General features: G+C 43.2%; 1 protein-coding gene across 3 annotated transcripts in view; it reads right to left on the reverse strand.

Annotated features, from left to right (window-relative positions):
* Prkcb (protein kinase C beta) overlaps window positions 1-19,145 on the reverse strand; it is a 393,262-nt gene that overhangs the window by 106,585 nt on the left and 267,532 nt on the right. For all 3 annotated transcript variants that reach the window (XM_004670196.2, XM_004670195.3, XM_045131080.1), the window contains 3 exons: window positions 14,846-15,002; window positions 13,625-13,759; window positions 317-413 (listed from right to left, as the gene is read on the reverse strand). In XM_004670196.2, the coding sequence (XP_004670253.1) occupies window positions 317-413; window positions 13,625-13,759; window positions 14,846-15,002 (389 nt within the window). The remainder of the gene's footprint in view (window positions 1-316; window positions 414-13,624; window positions 13,760-14,845; window positions 15,003-19,145) is intronic.

A 19,145-nucleotide genomic window follows, 5' to 3' on the forward strand; every position in this document is an offset into this window, starting at 1 on the left:
ACACCACGCTGACTCCGCCTCCAAAACATCCCAGATTCCACCCTCTTCTTGCACTCCCATTGCTACCATTACAACCAGTTCAAGTCATCATCAAAATGGCCTGGACATAGAATGAGCACTCAAGGATGGGGGGCAGGAATGACTTTGCAAAGAGAGGGACACTTTGCTGGAGTCCTGAAGTAGAAGGAGTTTTCCCAAAACCGGAGCAGCATTGCAAAGGCCGAGTCAGGAATGTTCTCTGGAAACACTGCCAACAGGCAATGTCACAGTGGAGGACAGACTTGTTCCCACCAACACAGAGAAAACAAAGTCTCACCTCAAATTTCTGCCGCAGCTCTTCATTCCCCTCACTTCCTTCAGGTGGGACCGGCACATTGAAATACTCGCCTTCTTCCTGGCTCAATAATTTGAACCTAAAGGGAGACAAGAGGTGGGAACAGAGTCCATGACTCACTGTTTGATGGTACTTAGTCTAGCAGGACATGATCAACAGGCCTGCTGGAAAACATGTGCCAAGGATTCTTGTGTTTTGTTGGGACTCATGTTTTAGGTTTGATAAGTGTGTCCAAAAACGCATGATATTTTTATAACTACAGATTGTGCAGCTCTTGTGCAAAAATTCAAAATCCAAAATGAGGCCTGGAGAGATGGCTCAGTGGGTAAACAGCACTTGCCACAGAAGCATGAGGGTCTGATTTGCCATGAATTTAATTCCCAGCAACCATACAAACAGCATGTGTAGGTGTGGCCATATATTTCTGTAATCCCAGTGCTGTGGGGATTGGATACAGGAGAATTGCTGGGGCTTGTTGTTCAGTCTGACTGAAAACTGGCAGCTCCTGGATCAGTGAAAGACTCTATCTCAAGAAAACATGTGGTTGAGTGATACAGAGGGACACCCAGCATTCTCCTCTGGCCTCTACAGCATCTACACACACATGTGCATACAACCCCCACACAGCACAACACACACAGCATACCACACTCTACACACATGCATATACCACACGCACAGGATACCACACATTCCACATACCTGTGCATATACCATACACATAGCACACTACATCCTATACAAACACATGCAAAAATATCCAAAATGGTCCAATATCCAAAATTTGTTTATCGCTAATACGGTGACCCTAAATGGAAAAATTTGCTTCATGCACAAGTTTACAAAAAGTGTTGTGTAACATCTCCTTCAAGCTATGTATTTAAGACATATATGAAGCATGCATGAATTCTGTGTTCAGACTTGGGTCCCATCTCTGAGACATTTCATTATATATATGCAAATATTCCAACCCCCTCAAAAAAATCTAAAAATGCAAAAGTAGTCTTGTCTTTAAAATTGCACATAAGGTATACTTAACCTATATTCTATAGACGTCAGAAAAAGCGTGTGTGTTGTGTGCCTTGTGATGACAAGGTTTCTCTCTCTCTCTACACACACCCTTTACTTGTTGCATCCCTTGGCTTTATATGCATGCTCCGCTTTCTGTCTACTAAGTGCTCCGTGGCCCTGTGTCAGATGAGGACGTCCCCACTGCACATGTTCTCCACCTGCTGCCCACCCTTCTGCTGCCCTGCATCCTGCAGGGGTTGTCACCTTGCCATGCTGGTCCTCCTGCCCTGTTGGCCATGGACCTCACAGTGCTCTCTTCCTCTGCATTCAGCCTCATAAGAAACACTGTCCTTGAGTAGCTATGCGCACAAGCCCTGGTTTCACACCTTGACTGGTCCATCTCCCCTCAGTCCCTGCCCCCTTTCATGACCTTGAATCCAAGGTCCCATCTGAGCCTTTGTATTTCATATCCAAACTTTGAAATAAAAGTACCTTTCTCATGGAGTGATGGTGAATTTGAAATGTAATGATGTGTGTAAAATAATAAGTGCAGCACTGGGTATTCAGCAAGAGCTCAATAAATGGCATCATCATTATTAATGCCACACATTATTCCTATGATAAACATGGGGGTTTAGTTTGTTCTTGACCAGTTGGAGGAAAAGAATGAGGAAGGAGAAGGGACACTCTGAAGGCAGGGGAAATGCCCTAAGTTCCTCCCTCCCAAAGGTTCTCCTTAAACAAAATCTACAGTATTTATCACAATTTTTCTCCATTCATAAATCCTCTTAAGTAGTTTCCAAAACTTGGGAATAGGCAATTCCAGTAGCCCTTCATTGTTAACATTCAATCCTCTCCCTCCAAATTCCCAAAAGACAATCAAAAATAAGAGAACATCTATGTCTTCACTGCAGCTCAGGAGGACCTGTTGTACCCTCCTCATGTGAATTCCAGAATTGTCAAAAGCTAAAGTGGTGATGAGAGAACTTGGAGCCATGTTTGGCAAACTTCACCCTTTAGTGGATTTTGCTAATCTATACATTAATTTAGCATAATGCTTTTCATTAAAACATCAGGGGTTCGTAATAAGTTCACTTCTAATGACAGTTTCTGGGCTGGAGGTGAAGCTTAGCAAGCAAAGTCTCTAGGTTCACCTGTCAGCCTAAAGTATGAAAGAGAGAGATAAAGATTCTAATTCTTCCTTGAAAAGAAATCCAGTGTAACTTGTTACAAATAAATTTTTTTAAGAGCTTTTTTTTTTAAAGTTTTTTTTGTTCATTTTTATTTATTTATTTGAGAGTGACAGAGAGAGAAAGAGGCAGAGAGAGAGAGAGAGAATGGGCGTGCCAGGGCCTCCAGCCACTGCAAACGAACTCCAGATGCATGTGCCCCCTTGTGCATCTGGCTAACGCGGGTTCTGGAGAATCGAGCCTTGAACCGGGGTCCTTAGGCTTCACAGGCAAGTGCTTAACCGCTAAGCCATCTCTCCAGCCCACAAATAGATTTTTTTAAGAGATGGATAGGGGCTGGAGCGATAGCTTAATGATTAAGTGCTTGCCTGCAACACCTAAGGACTCATGGCCACATAGCCAGATGCACAAGGAGACACATGTGCAAGGTCGCACATGCACACAGGGTGGCACACACGTCTGGAGTTTGATTACAGTGGCTGGAGGCCCTGGCATGCCAGTTCTCTCTCTCTCATTTAAAAAAAGGGGGGGCCTCAAAAAAAAAAGACAGACAGATTTGAATGTAAAATATCCTTTAAGGCTCATGTCTTGAATGTTTGGTCCCCAGCTGGCGATGCAATTTTCAGAGGCTCTGAAATATTTAGGGATGGGTCCCAGGTGATCAATAGGGATGCGCTTTTGAAGTTCTGCCTGGCCCCTTCTTCCAGCAGCATGCTTTTCTTCTTGGTCCACTAATGTGAACAGCTGCTCTCTTCCATGCATTCTGCTCAAGCACAGGAGCCAAGGGAGAATGCACTAAAACTCCTGAATTGTGAGCCAAAATAACTATTGCTCCCTTCAATTATTTCTGTCATGCTCTGTGTCATGATAACACAAAAGTAACTGATACAGACAAATACAAATCAGTGTGGTTGGAGTCCAAGTAGAATCTGTTGCTTACCAAAGTCCATGAGCCTAAGCCTTGCCTACTCCCCTATTTAAGATACAAGATTAGGAAAGCATGCTAGAGAGGGCTGGGAACTACCAGAGCCCCTTGATGCCTTCTCTATGGAAGGAGAACAGAAGAATAGATTTCTCAGACACAAACCAGTATGATTTAAGCCTCAACCATGTAGTATCCAAAGTCATGTGGAAAATGACCAGTTGTCATGGGTAAGTCAGAACTCCAACAGAAGAACAAATTAGCAGACAACAGGTGAAGATCACTACTCCCTCCATATCCAAGAGGCAAGGCCTTCAAGGGTAAGTGCCAAGAGCAGGACAGCAAGTGGTCCCCAAAGTATGCTGGCCATGGGCAGCATAGAAAGAGTGAGAGAAATCCTTCTAGCTTCAGAGTAAACATGCTCCAGCTGTGGCCAGGTAAGGACACTGTCACTCTCAACAGAGGACAGGGACTCTGACCAACTTTGCAGAACCAATGCAAAGGATTTCCCCATGGGCAGGTAGACTGTCTCTAGCCGTAGTCTCCTTCCAATTAGATCCATGGATAGAGTCTGGTCTGGACCAAACAGGATTCAGAAAAAAATGCCCCATAAAATATTCCTAGCTTCCTTCTGGATCTACAAGATTAGAACAGAGGTACTTGTCATTTCTGCACTCCTCCTTCTACAAGGATGCAGAGAGAAAGACAGCAGATGCAGGGAAGCTCAGTCACCCAGGCACAAGCAAGCGATGATGCAGCAGATCAGAATCTCCCGTGAGGGTGCCAGCCAAAAGAAAGCTCTAGAAAACAAGAGTAAAGAGAGCCTGAAAAGGGAACAATCTGGAATTAGGAAAGATTATTTCAAAGAAAAATCTAATCACTGAATGAAAACATCCACTGGAGACAGTGAGTACAGGAAAGGCATTCATATATTAGTGAGTTAGAAGACAGGCAAGGACATTTGCTGGCAGTTGACCTGATGTTTATCATGTTAGGTTAGAATTGTACTGAATTATTAAAAGTCACCAATAAAAGTACACATTACCAAAATTCTGATGTATTGTGTAAGGGGATAATACTTTAACATACATGTTGGCTGAGTCAGTAATATCTTTCTTATATAAAAACTTCTTCTCTGTAGTGCTGGGGATCAAACCCAGGCCTTCTGCTTGTTGAACACCTGCCCTACAACGAGCTATACATCCCCAGCCCTTAAACAAAGGTTTTATGATTCCATATGAAATGAGCAAAAGATAGGAGAGCCATTCACAAATATAAACAAATGGAAATGTTAAACATAACTAATACCACATAATCTTTGCATCCCATACTTGAAATTTACAATATTAAGTGTTGACAAGTATGGGTGAAGTAAAGCTCTCCCAACAACATTAATCAGATGGGAAAACATTTTAAAGAAAGGATGTGTTGGCAAACACTTTAATAATGCTTACATTCTCAAAGCCATAAATCTCAGACCTGTGGGTTTACTAGGAAGCAATTAATGCTGTACTCACAGAGGCTTCACTGTCAGGATGCTTATTGCACAGTTGCTTTTTAAGATATGCATTACCCACCTATGCTTGAAGCAGACCTACAGAATGACTCACACAGGCTATTAAAGGCCATGTAGTCCTGGCGTAGTTGGTAGAGTGCTTTCCTAGTATGCATGGAGCCCAGGGTTTGACCCCCAGCACCAACATAAACCTGGCATGGTGACACATGAAGTGGAGGCAGGAAGGTCAAAAGTTCAAGGCCATTCTTGGCTACACACTGAGTTCAAGGCTTGCCTGAGATACATGAGACTGTCTCAAAGAAAAAGAAAAATTGTGTTGCCCCAACAGAAGGAAGGTTCTTAAGACACTGTAGGTTGAAAATGCAGACTACAGTGTTGCTGTGAGATTTTATCTTTGTTTCATGTGCACATGCACACAGAGTCAGGGAAAGAGAGAGAGAGAGAGAGAGCAAGCTCTAATGAACATCAAAATGATTATCTTGGAGCATAGGATTTTAGAAAGTGTTCTGTTTGTTTATCTATACAATTTCTAACGATTATTCAATTAATAATAATGGCTTATACTACTGAGTACTCTACCAGACACTACATGTGACACCATTCCATGGTCTGGGTTCCTGGAACAAATCAAAAGGAAAAGGCTAGCTGAGCACTAGCAATCACCTCTCTGTGCTCCCTGACTATAGGTTCTATGTGACCGGCTACCTCCTTTCTGCTCACTAATGTGTGATCCCAATAATTCTTTGACATAATTACCATGATCATCACCAAGTGAGGGAAGAAGGCACAGACAGGCTAAGGAACCTGACTGAGCTCCAGAGTGGCACAGCAGACCTTCTAGCTCAGAGAGGGTGATACCATTTCCTTAACTTGTCTACACCAAAGCCCACATGTCATTATTAGTAAAAACAAAAGAAAGTTCAGGGGCTGGGGAGGTGGCTCAGCAGTTAAAGAACTTGCTTACAAAGCCTTATGTCCCAGATTTGCTTCCTCAGTGCCCATGTAAAGCCAGGTACACAAAGTGGCACACGGTTCTGGAATTTATTTACAATGGTAAGATGTCCTTGAGTGCCTACACCAGTTCTCTCTCTCTCTCTCTCTCTTTCTCTTGTAAGTTTTTTATTAAAAAATCATTAAAAAGCATAAGAAAGTTTTAGGAAACAGGAATGGAGAGATTGCATAGTGGTTAATGTGCTTGCCTGAAAGGCCCAAAGACCCAGGCTCAATTGCCTAATACCCATGAAGCCAGATGCACAATGTGTCTGGAGTTTGTTTGCAATGTCTAGAGGCCCTGGTATGCCCATTCTCTGTAGATATCTATCTGCCTCTCTCTGTCTCTGTCTATCTTTCTCTCTCTCTCTCTCTCTCTCTCTCTCTCTCTCTCTCTCTCTGTGTGTGTGTGTGTGTGTGTGTGTCTGTGTTTGTGTCAAGTAAATAAATATTCTTTATAAAAGAAAGTTTTAGGAAACATAATATAAAGTAACAATGATTTAAGATAACAGTTATCTGTTCAGAGTGGGGGAGGGAATGAAACTGGAAAGAAAACATATCTTTGGAAATGTCATGACAGAAACACAACAGCAAAGATCAAAACTGTGAAAACATTTCCCATGAAAAACAGACATTCAGAATCACCTCTCTTTTCTTTGTAAATCCAGCAGTATGCTGCTGTGAGACAAGATCTGAAAAAGGCTCAGGAAGATTAAACATACAAGATCAGGCAAAGATCTAGGCAGAGAGGGTTACCGAAGTGCACACTTGAAAGGGCAAAACAGATCTCCTTATTTCCTTATCCTTCCATCACATTCAAAGTCAACAGCAAAGTCCTTACAAGGCCTTACAGGATATGCCAAAGTCCCCACCATCCTCCCAGACCTCTCAGCTCACTGACCCAGCCGCAGCCCCAGCCACCTCGCTGCTCCTCAAACACACCAGGCTCACTCCTGCCTTAGGGCCTTATATGTCCAACCTGCAGCCCACAGGCTAGCTACGAATGTGGCCCAACACATCTGTAGACAACAATGTAATGTCAGAATGCCCTAAACTTGGACATCCCTGGTCTAGATAATCTCTCCTTAGATAACCACATGGTCCATTCCCCTGAGTCCTTGCAGATCAGTTCCCTGGAATTCCCTCTTCCCATTTCTTTCTTACTTTTCCCCATAGCATTTATCATCCTCAAATGTTCTGTGATGTTTAATCTTGTCAAATTGATTGGATCTAGACTCACAATGGAAATAAACCTCTGGCCACAACTGTGAGGGAGTTTCTAAATTAGGTTAATTGAGGCAAGAAGACCCACCCTAAACACAGGTGGCTTAGGGTCCTGAACTGAATTTAAAGGAGAAAGCTAGCTGAGGACCAGCATTCATCTTTCTGCTTCCTGACTGCAGGTGCAATCTGACCAGTTGCCTCACATTCCTACCACCACGGTTCCCCACCATGACTGACTATCTGTGAACTGTGAACCAGAATAAACCCTTCCTTTCACAAGCTGTTTCTGTCCTATCAACGAGACAGTGACTAACACACATGCATCTGTTCACTGCTTACTATTACTTACATAAAAGCAGTGCTTCTTTCTCCAACTAGAGTGAAAACTCCAGAAGGCTGAAGATTTTTGTTTTGTTCACCACTATCTCCTGAGCACCCAAGATCTGGTGATGCATTTCTAAAAAATGAATGAAGCCAGGCGTGGTGGTGCATGCCTTTAATCCCAGCACTCAGAAGGCAGAGGTAGGAGGATCGCCGTAAGTTCAAGCTACCCTGAGATACATAGTTAATTCCAGGTCACCCTGAGCTAGAGTAAAACCCTACCTCAACCCCCCCACCAAAAAAAAAAAAAAACTGAATGAGTGAGTGAATGAAAGGCCAGCGAACAGGACAAGGTAACTTCATGTCAGTAAAGTCATGGATAGCTATGTGGTCAATGATACAAAGTATACAAAAGACATTAGACACAAAAATGTTTCCCTAACAGTTTTATTAGGAGAAATATAATGAGTATTAGACATTTAACTCAGGACAACACAATGAAAATATATAGGTATTAGGAATCTGGACACTATGAAATGTAGAAATAATGTTGCAATGTATACCACATAAATAATAAATGCAAACTTTTTATTCAAATGTCCACAGAATACTTAGGAACATTGAATGTACACTTAGTTTAATTGAAAGAAAGAAAGAAGAGAAAAGAAAAAGAAAGAGAGAGATGCAGGCAAGTCATCCTCCTTGATTAAACCACCATAATTGGAATTTAATATTATGGACAAAAACACACTGGCATAGCTAATTCTGGAAGCTACAAGGCAAGCCAAAATATACCTATGTTAGAACACAAAGAAATAACACAACTATAGACCTTGGAAAGCAATGCTGGTCAGGACATGAGCTTTAAACATGATGCATCCAAACTTAAAGAAACCAGCTCTTCCCTCCAAGATAGTCCATTATTTTTTTTTGAAAGATTTTATTTTATTTTATTTGACAGAGAGAGAGTGTGGGAAGGGGAAGAGGCAGATAGAGAGAGAAAGAATGGGTGTGCCAGGGCCTATAGCCACTGCAAACAAACTCCAGACACATGTGCCAATTTGTGCATCTGGCTTTATGTGGGTACTAGGCAATCACACCTGGGTCCCCAAGCTTTGCAGACAAGCACCTTCACTGCTGAGACATCTCTCCAGCCCACAGACCATTATTTTTAAAGAGGAAGGCAAGGTTAAATAAAAAACAGTCAAGTAGCAAAATATTCTACCCAAATTCAAATCCAAGCACAAAATAAACCTTAAAAAAAGAAGAAGAAAACAAATGCAGAATCAAAACACAAGTTCTAGAGCTGATTCTTTGAGGGGAAAAAAACAAACAAAACATATAAACTCTGGAAAAAGCAAAGGGAAAGACAGAAGGCTGCATAAATAAACAAAATTAGAAGTGCATGGGAGGGTTTGACAGCAGACAGAGCCCATGGCCATGAGGCAGATGAATGGCTACAGGCAGGCGCCACACATCCGGAAGCTTCCACAGCTGTCTGTGTGGCTTTGACCACATGGGTTTAAATCAGAGTTGTGCATCGCTGTAGAGCCAGTACGTGTCACTAGCCTCATGGTGTGGCATCAGAGAGTGCTCAGACATGCACCGAGACAGTAGAGCTCACTGCACACCTTAGCTCTGGTCTCTCACCTTTGGCTCCTTGTGTACAAGCCTGCCGAGCATGCCACTGTATTAAATGTCAGAGGCATTTGGCATGCTATGGCACTTGGCAAGAGGAAATTTCCAGATCCTTTACTGTTACAGAAGACCCCTGTCATTGACCTAGTCGTCATTATGTGACACATGATATGTAGCACAATAGGATGGCTAGAAGATGCTAGCATCTTCCCGATGGGTAAACTGAGTCTTAGGGAGGGCATATGACTTACTCAATAGGAGAGAGTGTAGCAGTTTGAATGTAAACTGTTCTCCATAGCCTCAAGTGTTTGTGATTAAACTTCCTACCTGATCCCCAGCTGGTGGCACCTCGGGGAGGTGGAGCCTTGCTGGAGGAGGCGCGTTGCTGGGGGCAATCCTTGAGGATCATTGGCTCAACCCACTGGGTGTAAGTGGCTTGTTCTTGTTCTTGCTCTTCTCTCTCTCTCTCTCTCTCTGTCTCTCTCCAGTTGATATATGAATATGTGAACCAGTTGTCATGCTATCTCTACCTGATGAAGCTTCCCTTCAAAATTATAAGCCTGAAATAGCCCCCTTCCTCCCATAAGCGCTTCTGGTGGGGTGTTTTAACTCCTACTGAGAGTATTACGAGAATTCTGGGGACAAGAACCAAAATTGCTAGAATTGGTACATCTGAAGCCATAGAAACATTACCATCAATTCTCTGGTCCTAAGCCTACAAAAACTTTTTGTCAGCCACTTTTGGAAGACAGCTTTTATTTTGCTAACATGCTCCCCACTTGACAGCTGTCTCCCATGAGTGAAGAGTGTTATAATCAGTGTGGTGGATGCAGTGCCACATGCTGAAACAGCACAGAGGAGCCACGATTTGCCCAAGACTACAACACACCTGTCCACCTAGACAAGGCCCACTCTCCTCTGTCTGTTCTTTAGCCCTCTGTCTACCCTGGCCTCAGGAGAGAGGATGGGCTGTCGAGTTAGGTTCTGGCGTTCCAAAGACCTGGATGCCAGTCTCAGCAGGATTGCTTATGTGCTGAGTGTCCCTAATGCATTGTTGAACTGGGAAATTGTCCTGGGAAATTGGTACTCTGCCTAGACCCATGGGAGATTTTAATCTAATGCCCATCTAAGTGCAAATGTCTAGCACTTTGGACCTCCTCTTGATGCTCTCGCCCTTAATGTTAAGCCAATTCCACTCATTATCATTTATGGCTCTGCATGTTCTCTTTGTTTGAGCTAAATGCACAGAGCTTATTAAGTTACTCCCAGAAGAACTGTTTAAGTCGACAACTGGTTAAGTATATAAATGGCTTTGTGTGATTGTTATTTTGAGACAAAGTCTCACAATGTAGTCCAGGCTAGCTTTGGACTCCTGATCCTTCCTCGGTCTCCAAAGTTCTCAGGTATGTGCCACCATACTCAAATGCAGACACCTGTTTGGAAGTGTTTAAGTAGACTGGACAGGTGCTACCCAAGCAGAAGGCTATTGTATGTGCTTAGTTAGACCTAGGGACTGGGAAAGAGAAGGGAAAAGGGGGGTACAGGGTGGTGTCCTAGCAGGGTCCACCTTCAAGGAGGACAATGCCACCATGAACCATACTTGGGGGGAAGGTTGGAAGACTCTGGGACAGAGCTCTAGCTCTTTGTGGAGGAGACTCAGAAATGAGAGGTCCCACAAGTGCTGAGGAAAATAGGGTCTGGAACACAGGACACTGCTGAGAGACCACACAATAGGACATAGAGCTCAAACCGGAAGTTATCAGGGGCTAGCTTTCAAAGCGTCAGAAGGCACTATGCGGGCTGCTGGGGGTGCACAGAGTCACTGACAGTCTGACTCAGCTATGGGCACTGCTTCACAACTGACCTCCCTGGCAAGATGTGGCCACTGCTGCATGACTTCCATGGGGGTAGCCATCAACTTTCAGATTGGATTTGAGACCCTCTCCACAGGAGCTAACTCATGCTTGGTACTGTAAACAGGGCCAAAAGTCCATGGCTACGGAGGTCATAGGTCCTACAGGGGAACCTCCTGTTGTGATGCTAACTAGGCAGGTTGTCAAGCTGCTTCTTAAAAAAAACGAGCCAGTGGGATGCCCCCAACATGAAGTAGACCCAGTTCTGACCCCCACAGGGGCAGACTGATCCACTGCGCAACACACAGCCATTCTTCAAGGCAGAGAGGCCCAGAAGGTTGGCTACTGTGAAGTCCAAGCTCATTTTCCACAATCATGAAGCTTTGTTGTTTCTGTGTTGCATACATGTTGAGCCCAGTGCCTGGTATTCAGTCTGAGCCAATAAATGATAGCTATGGTTATCATAATTATTATTATGTTCTCTCAAGCCTCCCTTCTACCCCCTGGAATCTTTCTCTTTAATCTTTTTAAACCTGACTTAAAGAGGAATAAACACCATATCTATGCACACACGAAGATGTGAACAGGCAAAGCCAAATCCTTCTTACAAGGCTACAGAGATGACTCAGTAGGTAAAGTAAAGTAGTAAAGTAGTAAGCATGAGGACCTAAGTTCAATCTCCAACACTGACCCATGTCAGATATGTGGCATACGTACCTATAACCCTAACACTGGGGAGGCAGAGATGGGAGGATCCCTGGACCTTGCAGCACAGCAGCTAATCTAGCCTAATTCATGAGTTCCAGGCCAATGAGAGACCCTATCTCAGAAAAAGGCAGTCTTCTTGAAGATGACACCCAAAGTTGTCCCCTGACCTACATAGGCAGACACACACATATACCTGCATACACACACACACACACACACACACACACACACACACACACATACATGCATGAAAAATTCATATGTTAAAAACATCTAAGATTTGGAGGGGAAGAAAAGATGCTTGTGTGACCTTTCCATGTCATGCTAGTGAGTTTCCTAATTAGATGTCTCCTTCTTTGCAGTAATGTCACTTTGTTTAAGTTAGTTATACCCAGTTGGTTGTAGAGTGCCTCCCTAGCCTGCAAAGAAAGATGTGAATCCTTGGGAAACTGGAGTGAGGTCATTGTTTTTCAGTCTTGGAATTGATGGAACGCCAAGGTTCAGACCACTGCTCCTTGTCTTCTGGTTTTATAGTTAACGTCGCCATGTTAGTTCAGCATCATTTTCTCCATGTACCAGTTTCTCAAGCCTTTCATGGGATCAGTTATTTATCATCATTGGTGAAAATGCTCATTGTTTTGTGAGAATCATGTTTTTAACCTTTCATGAAGTGTGCTTTCTTTAACGTGCCTTGATTTTTTTTTCCCCACTCAGCTTCTGTCTACTTCATCCTCTTATGTTGAAGTCATTTGTGTAATTTCTGGCTCAAGATTTATCTCTGTCCTCTCCACCCCTGATATAAGCCAAGTTCCACCAGCACATGTCTGTCTTCTACCCTGATGTATCCCAGGGACTAGAACCCTCCATATACTTGAACAAGAGTCTGTGATAAATGTGAGGCCAAAACAAGGAAGCTGTAAGGTGGATAGACAATGGCAAGGATATAGGATTTGGAAAGATGAATTCTCTTTCTTACTAAATCAGTTCAATTTTTCTTTCCTTTCACTTGAAACTGAAAAAGTCCTAAATGAGACAATTTATCTTAAAGAAGTAAGAGCAATCCAATCATCACTTCTCCCACAGTGACCGCTGGGAAGCCGGGTCGGACTATTGATTCTGACTCTTTTGCTCAGATAACAGCAGAACAGTTGCCAACAGGGCAGACCTCCTTCTCTGCGGGAGGCACGGAGTGAGAATCTTTTCCTGCCATAACGGGAAGAAAGGAGATGCTGCAGGTGACCAGGCCAGGCTTAGGAAGTGCTTCAATGCTGACATGCCTCCCTAAGGAGTCACGTTCTGCTGGTGGACCACTCCAATCTCCTGGGTAAGTGCCAAGGGTCCCTTGAGTGCCCATGGGCTGGTCCACTCATGTAACTGTGTCAAGTTAGGCAACTGCCATGAACTATGGAGAGGCAAGAACTGTGGCAAAGAGAAAACCATGTCCTGTCTGTTGAGGACATTATTCAATTGTTTCAACTGTAGCCTTGGAGCCCCAGATTTTAAATCCTGGCAACTAATTCTTCTGTTTGTTCTTTCAGTATTGAGTATTAAACTCAGGGCCTCTTGCACGGCAAGCAAGTGCTCCATTACAGAGCCACATCCTGGACCCTCTTGCTACTTTTTATTTTGAAACAGGGTCTTTAAGTTGCCCAGGTTAGTCTTGAATGCACTCTGTAGCCTAGGATGGCCTAGAACTTGAGATTCTGCTGCCTTAATCTCCACCAGGCCTAATTAACTCTTCTTTTTTAAATATAAGAATCAAATAAGGCATGTTTGTAAATCAGACCCAACCTGCCAGCCATCACTTTGGGCTTCAGCTTTTGTGTTGCAATTTTAAGAGAAAGAGAAGAACACACTGGACTCCATGTCTGGTCACTAAATGACATTGTACAACATTAGACACAAAATTTCTCTTACCAGCCATCGACACCAGCTTTCTGCAGCTCTGAAATCCCAAATGACAATGACCCCATGAAGTCATTCCTGCTGGTCAGATCCCAATCCCAAATCTCTACTGACAGTCTTCGGTCTTTGTCTGATTCTTTAAGCTGACTAGAGAGAGAGAGACAGAGAAAGATCAGTGGAGGCTGTCATGATGTTTCAAGCAGATTAAATGTACAAGAGGACATGCTCAAGAGATAGAAGTTCTTAAACGGTACAAGCTTCTATAAGGGGCATACTCAGCTTCCATTCTCCAGGGAATAGGAGCTTTCTGTTTGACAGCCTGTGGCAGCATAGACACAAACAGGTCTGCTCATGCTCACTGTCGGTGCCTTAAGAAGCTTTGCTGAGTCCTGGAAGTCCCATGGACAGGTGCTAGGAGAGAGAGTGATACTAATTGCATCACTGGGTATGCAGGTGTATGCCTTTGCAAATATGTGAACTGAGGATGAGGATAGAGAGAATATATAATAAAAGGCTTTTGGAGTCTTGGGAAAAATTGTTCTGAGGTTGATTGAGGCTGAGGTGGTCCATGTCTGGCTTTGAGAAAAGGAGACGAAACTACCCTCCGAGAACCATGCTGCTACCCTGCGGCTGCAGCATGGCCTGTGATATCCAGTCGCATGAGGCTCTGCCTCCCACTTGCCATGGCATTTAGGGCATTCTCTCATTTCTACAAGCCTCATCCATGAAATGGAAACAAAATGAGTCTGAGGTTAGATTATTTCACCAGTGTTTGTTATACATAGCATATGATTCATGAATATCCATTGTTGTAATGAGCACCTGTTGGCCCAGATCCATGAAGACAGGAAGCCCCAGAGTCTACCTGGCTAAGGAATTCCCTTGAGGGAAGCTGACTGAGACCCCTAAACAGCCCTATGGAGACGCTGACCACACCACACCCTATATGCTATGACCTCGCAATTTATCGTGCCCAGCCTGCAGCAGTCTCTTCCCAGCCACTTTCCCATGCCCCCAGCATTGTCAACCTAGTTACAAAACACATTCTGCTTTTCACTTGCTTCACAATTCAGAAATGCAGATGGAAGAAAAGAAAGGGCAAGGGGAGAAAAGCAAAGAGAAAGAGAGGGAAAAAGCAGAGACTGAGAGAGGAACTCCCCAATCTCTGGTGACTTATAACCCAAATTCTGCCACCCATGCCACCCATGCCCAGCTGCCACAGTCTTCACTTACAATCTGAAGGTCTCATTCCACTCGGGATTGAGCGAGCACTTGATGGTTTTGGTCTTCTGCTTGCTCTCACTTTTAGGATCAGGGATCAGTTTCAGCTTTACGTAGGGATCTGACAAGCCGTTGGGGTCCATAGGTACAAGGTTTTTAGCATCTCTTACTAAAAAACACAAAGCAGTTTCTACATCAGCGAGGTCAACATGCTCACAGTCAGCCAGTGATATCCACGGAGTGGGGCTGCGACTCGGGCATCACATCTGCTCAATGTCTTCCTATCGGCAGCTAAGAGCGTACGAGTGAGGTCAACTAGTACAATGTGGAGTCTGTACTATACTGGCTAAACACAGCGCTCATCTTTCTTATCAGCACATATTAATTGTAAAAATAATGTTTCTTTGTAAGATTCTCATACATGTATACAACATGCTTTATGTTCACTCCTCCTACAAGTAGATTTCTGGCTTTCATATCACTCCAAGGGGCACTGTGATGTTTCTGAAATTGTCTTCTAGAATGCCCACAAGGAAGGCCAGCTTCTTTGATTTTTAGCAGAACGCATTCAATATATACTGTGTTATGGCATGAGTCAGAACCTAGCTACTTAAAATTTTTTATTTGAGAGAAAGAGGCAGATAAGAAAAGGGGGGGCATGCTAGGGCCTCTAGCCATTGCAAATGAACTCCAGATGCATGCACCACCTTGTGCATCTAGCTATGTGCATACTGCGGAATGGAACCCGGGTCCTTAGGCTTTGCAGGCAAGTGCCTTAACCACTAAGCAATCTTTCTTGTCCCTTGCTATGTTTTAAGGCTCAGAGATATTCCATTGTATAGATGTACCACGTTGGTTTATACATTATCAGCTGGTCAACATTGGGTTGCCTTTACTCTGACTGTTGGGAACAGTGCTGCTATGAACATGTGTGTATCTAGACACAAATGATCACATTCCATAGAATGGAACAGCCCCACTGATGATGGTTAGTTGTGAGTGTCAACTGGATTGAGCTGGAAAGTGCCTATGACATTAATAAAGCACAGCAATGGGTATATCTATGAAAATGTCACCAGAGATGATTGGATCATGAGGGCTCTGAATGTGAATGGTTTGATTCATTGATGGAGTCAAAACTACTGAAAGGCAGTAGAATTGCAGAAGGCAGGGCCTGGAGAAAGAAGGTCACCCAGGCTATGTCCTTGGTGACTGGAACTTGTCCAGGCCCCTTCCTGAAGCTGCTCACTCTGCTTCTTGTCCGCCATCATGAGAGCTGCTCTGCCACACTCCTCTCACCACGATGGATGGGAACTTCTGAAATGGTAAGCAAAATAAATCCTCCCTTTCTCAAGTCTTTCTCTTAAGTATCTGGTTACAGCCTTGAAAAGTCTGACTGTAAACTCCTAAGCAGGTTAACCCATAGAGACATACAGAAGATTGGCTGTTGCTACAGGCTGAGCCAAAGAGAAAGGAGGAGGTATTGTTTCAGTAGTGTAGACTTTTCTTCAGGGGTGATGAAAACTTTCTAGAACTAGATCAAGATAATGGCTGCAGTACATTATGAATATACCAAATGCCACTGAACTGTAGATTCTAAAATAGCTACTGGCAGTGCTGGAGAGATGGCTCAGGGATTAAAGGCACCTGCTTGAAAAGATTGCTGGTACGGATTCTATTCCCCAGTACCCATGTAAAGCCAGATGCACAAAGTAGTGCTTGCATCTGGAGTTCGTTTGCAGTAGCAAGGGGCCCTGACATATCCAATCCCTTTCTTTCTGACTGTCTCTTTCTCAAATAAATAAAAAATACTTGAAGAAATAAAGATAAAGTAGGTAATGGTAAATTTTATATGACAGGAATGCTACCTCAGTTCTAAAAGGCTCAGAAAGACTTAAAGAGTTGCCATCTAAACCAAAAGTACCTGTTTTCATGTGTTAGTCATCACTAGCACCAAGCAAAGTCATAGAAAGAAGGAAGAAAAAACATCAATAGCACTATGGCTGGGCTCCACCCTCAGCTAAGAACACCTAGGTAAAGGCAGTTACAAGACTAGTTCAGGGAAGGAAGGGAAGAGAAGCATCAGCATTGGCAATGCACTGAGCTGTAGAAAAGAATGAGTGGTTCTAGACAGATGGCTTAATGGTTAAGATACTTGCCTGAAAAGCCTAAGGACCTGAGTTCAATTCCCCAGTGCCCATGCAAGGCTACATGTACAGTGGTACATGCATCTTGGGTTTGTTTGCAGTGGCTGGAGGCCCTGCTGCACCCATTCATTTCTCTCTCTCTCTTTCCCTCTCTCTGGTATATTTCTGCTTGCAAATAAATAAATAAAAATACTTAAAATAAAAATAATAAAAAAGAAAGGACCAGGCAGAATAAAGTATCAGCCTGGAGAAACAGGAAGAAATTCATCAAGAGTCAATTCAGGGGCTGAGGAGATGGCTTCATGCTTAAAGTCACTTGCTTGTAAAGCTTGCAGATCAGGGTCTAATTCTTGAGCACCATATAAAGCCAATGTAAAGTGGCACATGAGTCTGTGGTCCCAACATGTCTACAGCAATGAGAGGCAGAACCAGGAGAATCCAAAGCTCCAGGGCCAGTCAGTCTGGCATTTGTTTGCAGCCAGTGCATTTGCAGCAAGAGACCGTCTCAAAGAAGGTGGGGCATAGACACCTCAAAGTTGTCCTCTGGCCTCAATGTGTATGCTGTGGCACACAGGCCCCCCCCACACACAAACACAGAATGATTTTTTTTTTAATTCAATTCCAAAGGTAGTGACATAGTTAGTTCAGGGAAGGGGAGTATAAAATGATAGTGATACAGTGTTAGGCATCTCACTTATGAGATAAAATCCAAGTAAATATAAATAAACGCTCTGCTAGAAGGTGAGCATCCAACTCCTACCAGAAACACAAAGATAATTCAACCTTTCAGAAAATCTATTATTAATAGCTATATTCAACAATTTATAGCTGAAAGAAGAAAATCATAAGGTCATTGTAGTTATCTGGAAATAGCAACAAGAGCTTTTGACAGGGTCAAGGCCATTTGAAATAATAGCACCATGGCTCATGATAAAAGCAATTCCCATTAAAGTCAGGAGTAAGACAATGATACCCATTTTTACAGCTATTGTTCAACACATTTTCTAAATGCTCCACAAATTCAATGAGACAACAAAACAGAAATCCTACAGATTAAATTCTATGGGAAAACAGATTAAAAGACAGAGTATTGGAAGTTAGCAGCTGAAGCGCACCCTTGCTTCCTGCGACTTTTGCTTCCACCCAATCAGTTCTCTCCTCCTAAGCAAACAATGCATAACATACCTGTTTTATATCATTTCTATTGCTTCCATTTCATTAACTGTTACCCATAGCAACACAGCTTTCTTCACCAATCAATCCACTGGATGGGTCCAATATGCACTCTCTGTACCCAATTCAATCCCATTTCCATTCCATTCTAGGGCACATTGCAATCACTCCCTTGAGAATACTTTTAATTCCCTTGCACATTTCTTTCTATTTTACTTATCTGACAAACCTCCAACCTTGTTATAATGTAAATATCTATCTTTTATTTTCCTGCTGCCAAGCAGCTGACCATTATTAAGTAGAAAAGAAAGAAGAGAGGAAGGAAGGGAGGGAGGGAGGGAATAAGGGAGAGAAGAAAGAAGAAGGGAAGAAGAAGAGTGAAGGCTAACTAGTCTAAAGCCCTATAGCTAGTTGGGATTAGAGCTGAATAGGCAAGATCAGAAAGGGTCTTGGTGCGCTGTCAGTGTGCACTAACATTCCCAGCACCATGACACTTTTTTGGCTAAGACACAGATTGAATTCATCCTCCATTTTGGCTGCAAGCTGATTCTTGAACCAAAAACAAGAAATGTTCTACTCTAACCTTGATTCAGTTAAGTTTGACATACAAATGCCTACTATGTGCTAAGCATTCTGGTCCTGGGTGGTGCAGTAAACAGCAAAAGATGCTGATCCTATCCACAAAGAATAAAGAAAACTGTGTCCCACCTTCTTTGAGACAGGGTCTCTTACTGCTACAAATGAACTGTCAGGCTACCTCATGAGACAGATGCCAGGCCATATACTGTCATAGTTTCTAGGACAAACTTCTGACCAGAAGCAGCATGGGAAAAAGGGTTTATTTCAGGATTACATATTCCAGGGAATCTCCACCATGTCAGAAGAAGCTGGCTCACTTCCATAGATCCATAACAGATAGAGAAAAACCAACACAAGCAAACCATGAACAGCCCAAGCTCAAACTGGCTCTGAACACGCCTTCAGGCTGGACT

The sequence above is a fragment of the Jaculus jaculus genome, chromosome 12 (genome assembly GCF_020740685.1).
Source record: "Jaculus jaculus isolate mJacJac1 chromosome 12, mJacJac1.mat.Y.cur, whole genome shotgun sequence".
NCBI classification, from domain to species: domain Eukaryota; kingdom Metazoa; phylum Chordata; class Mammalia; order Rodentia; family Dipodidae; genus Jaculus; species Jaculus jaculus.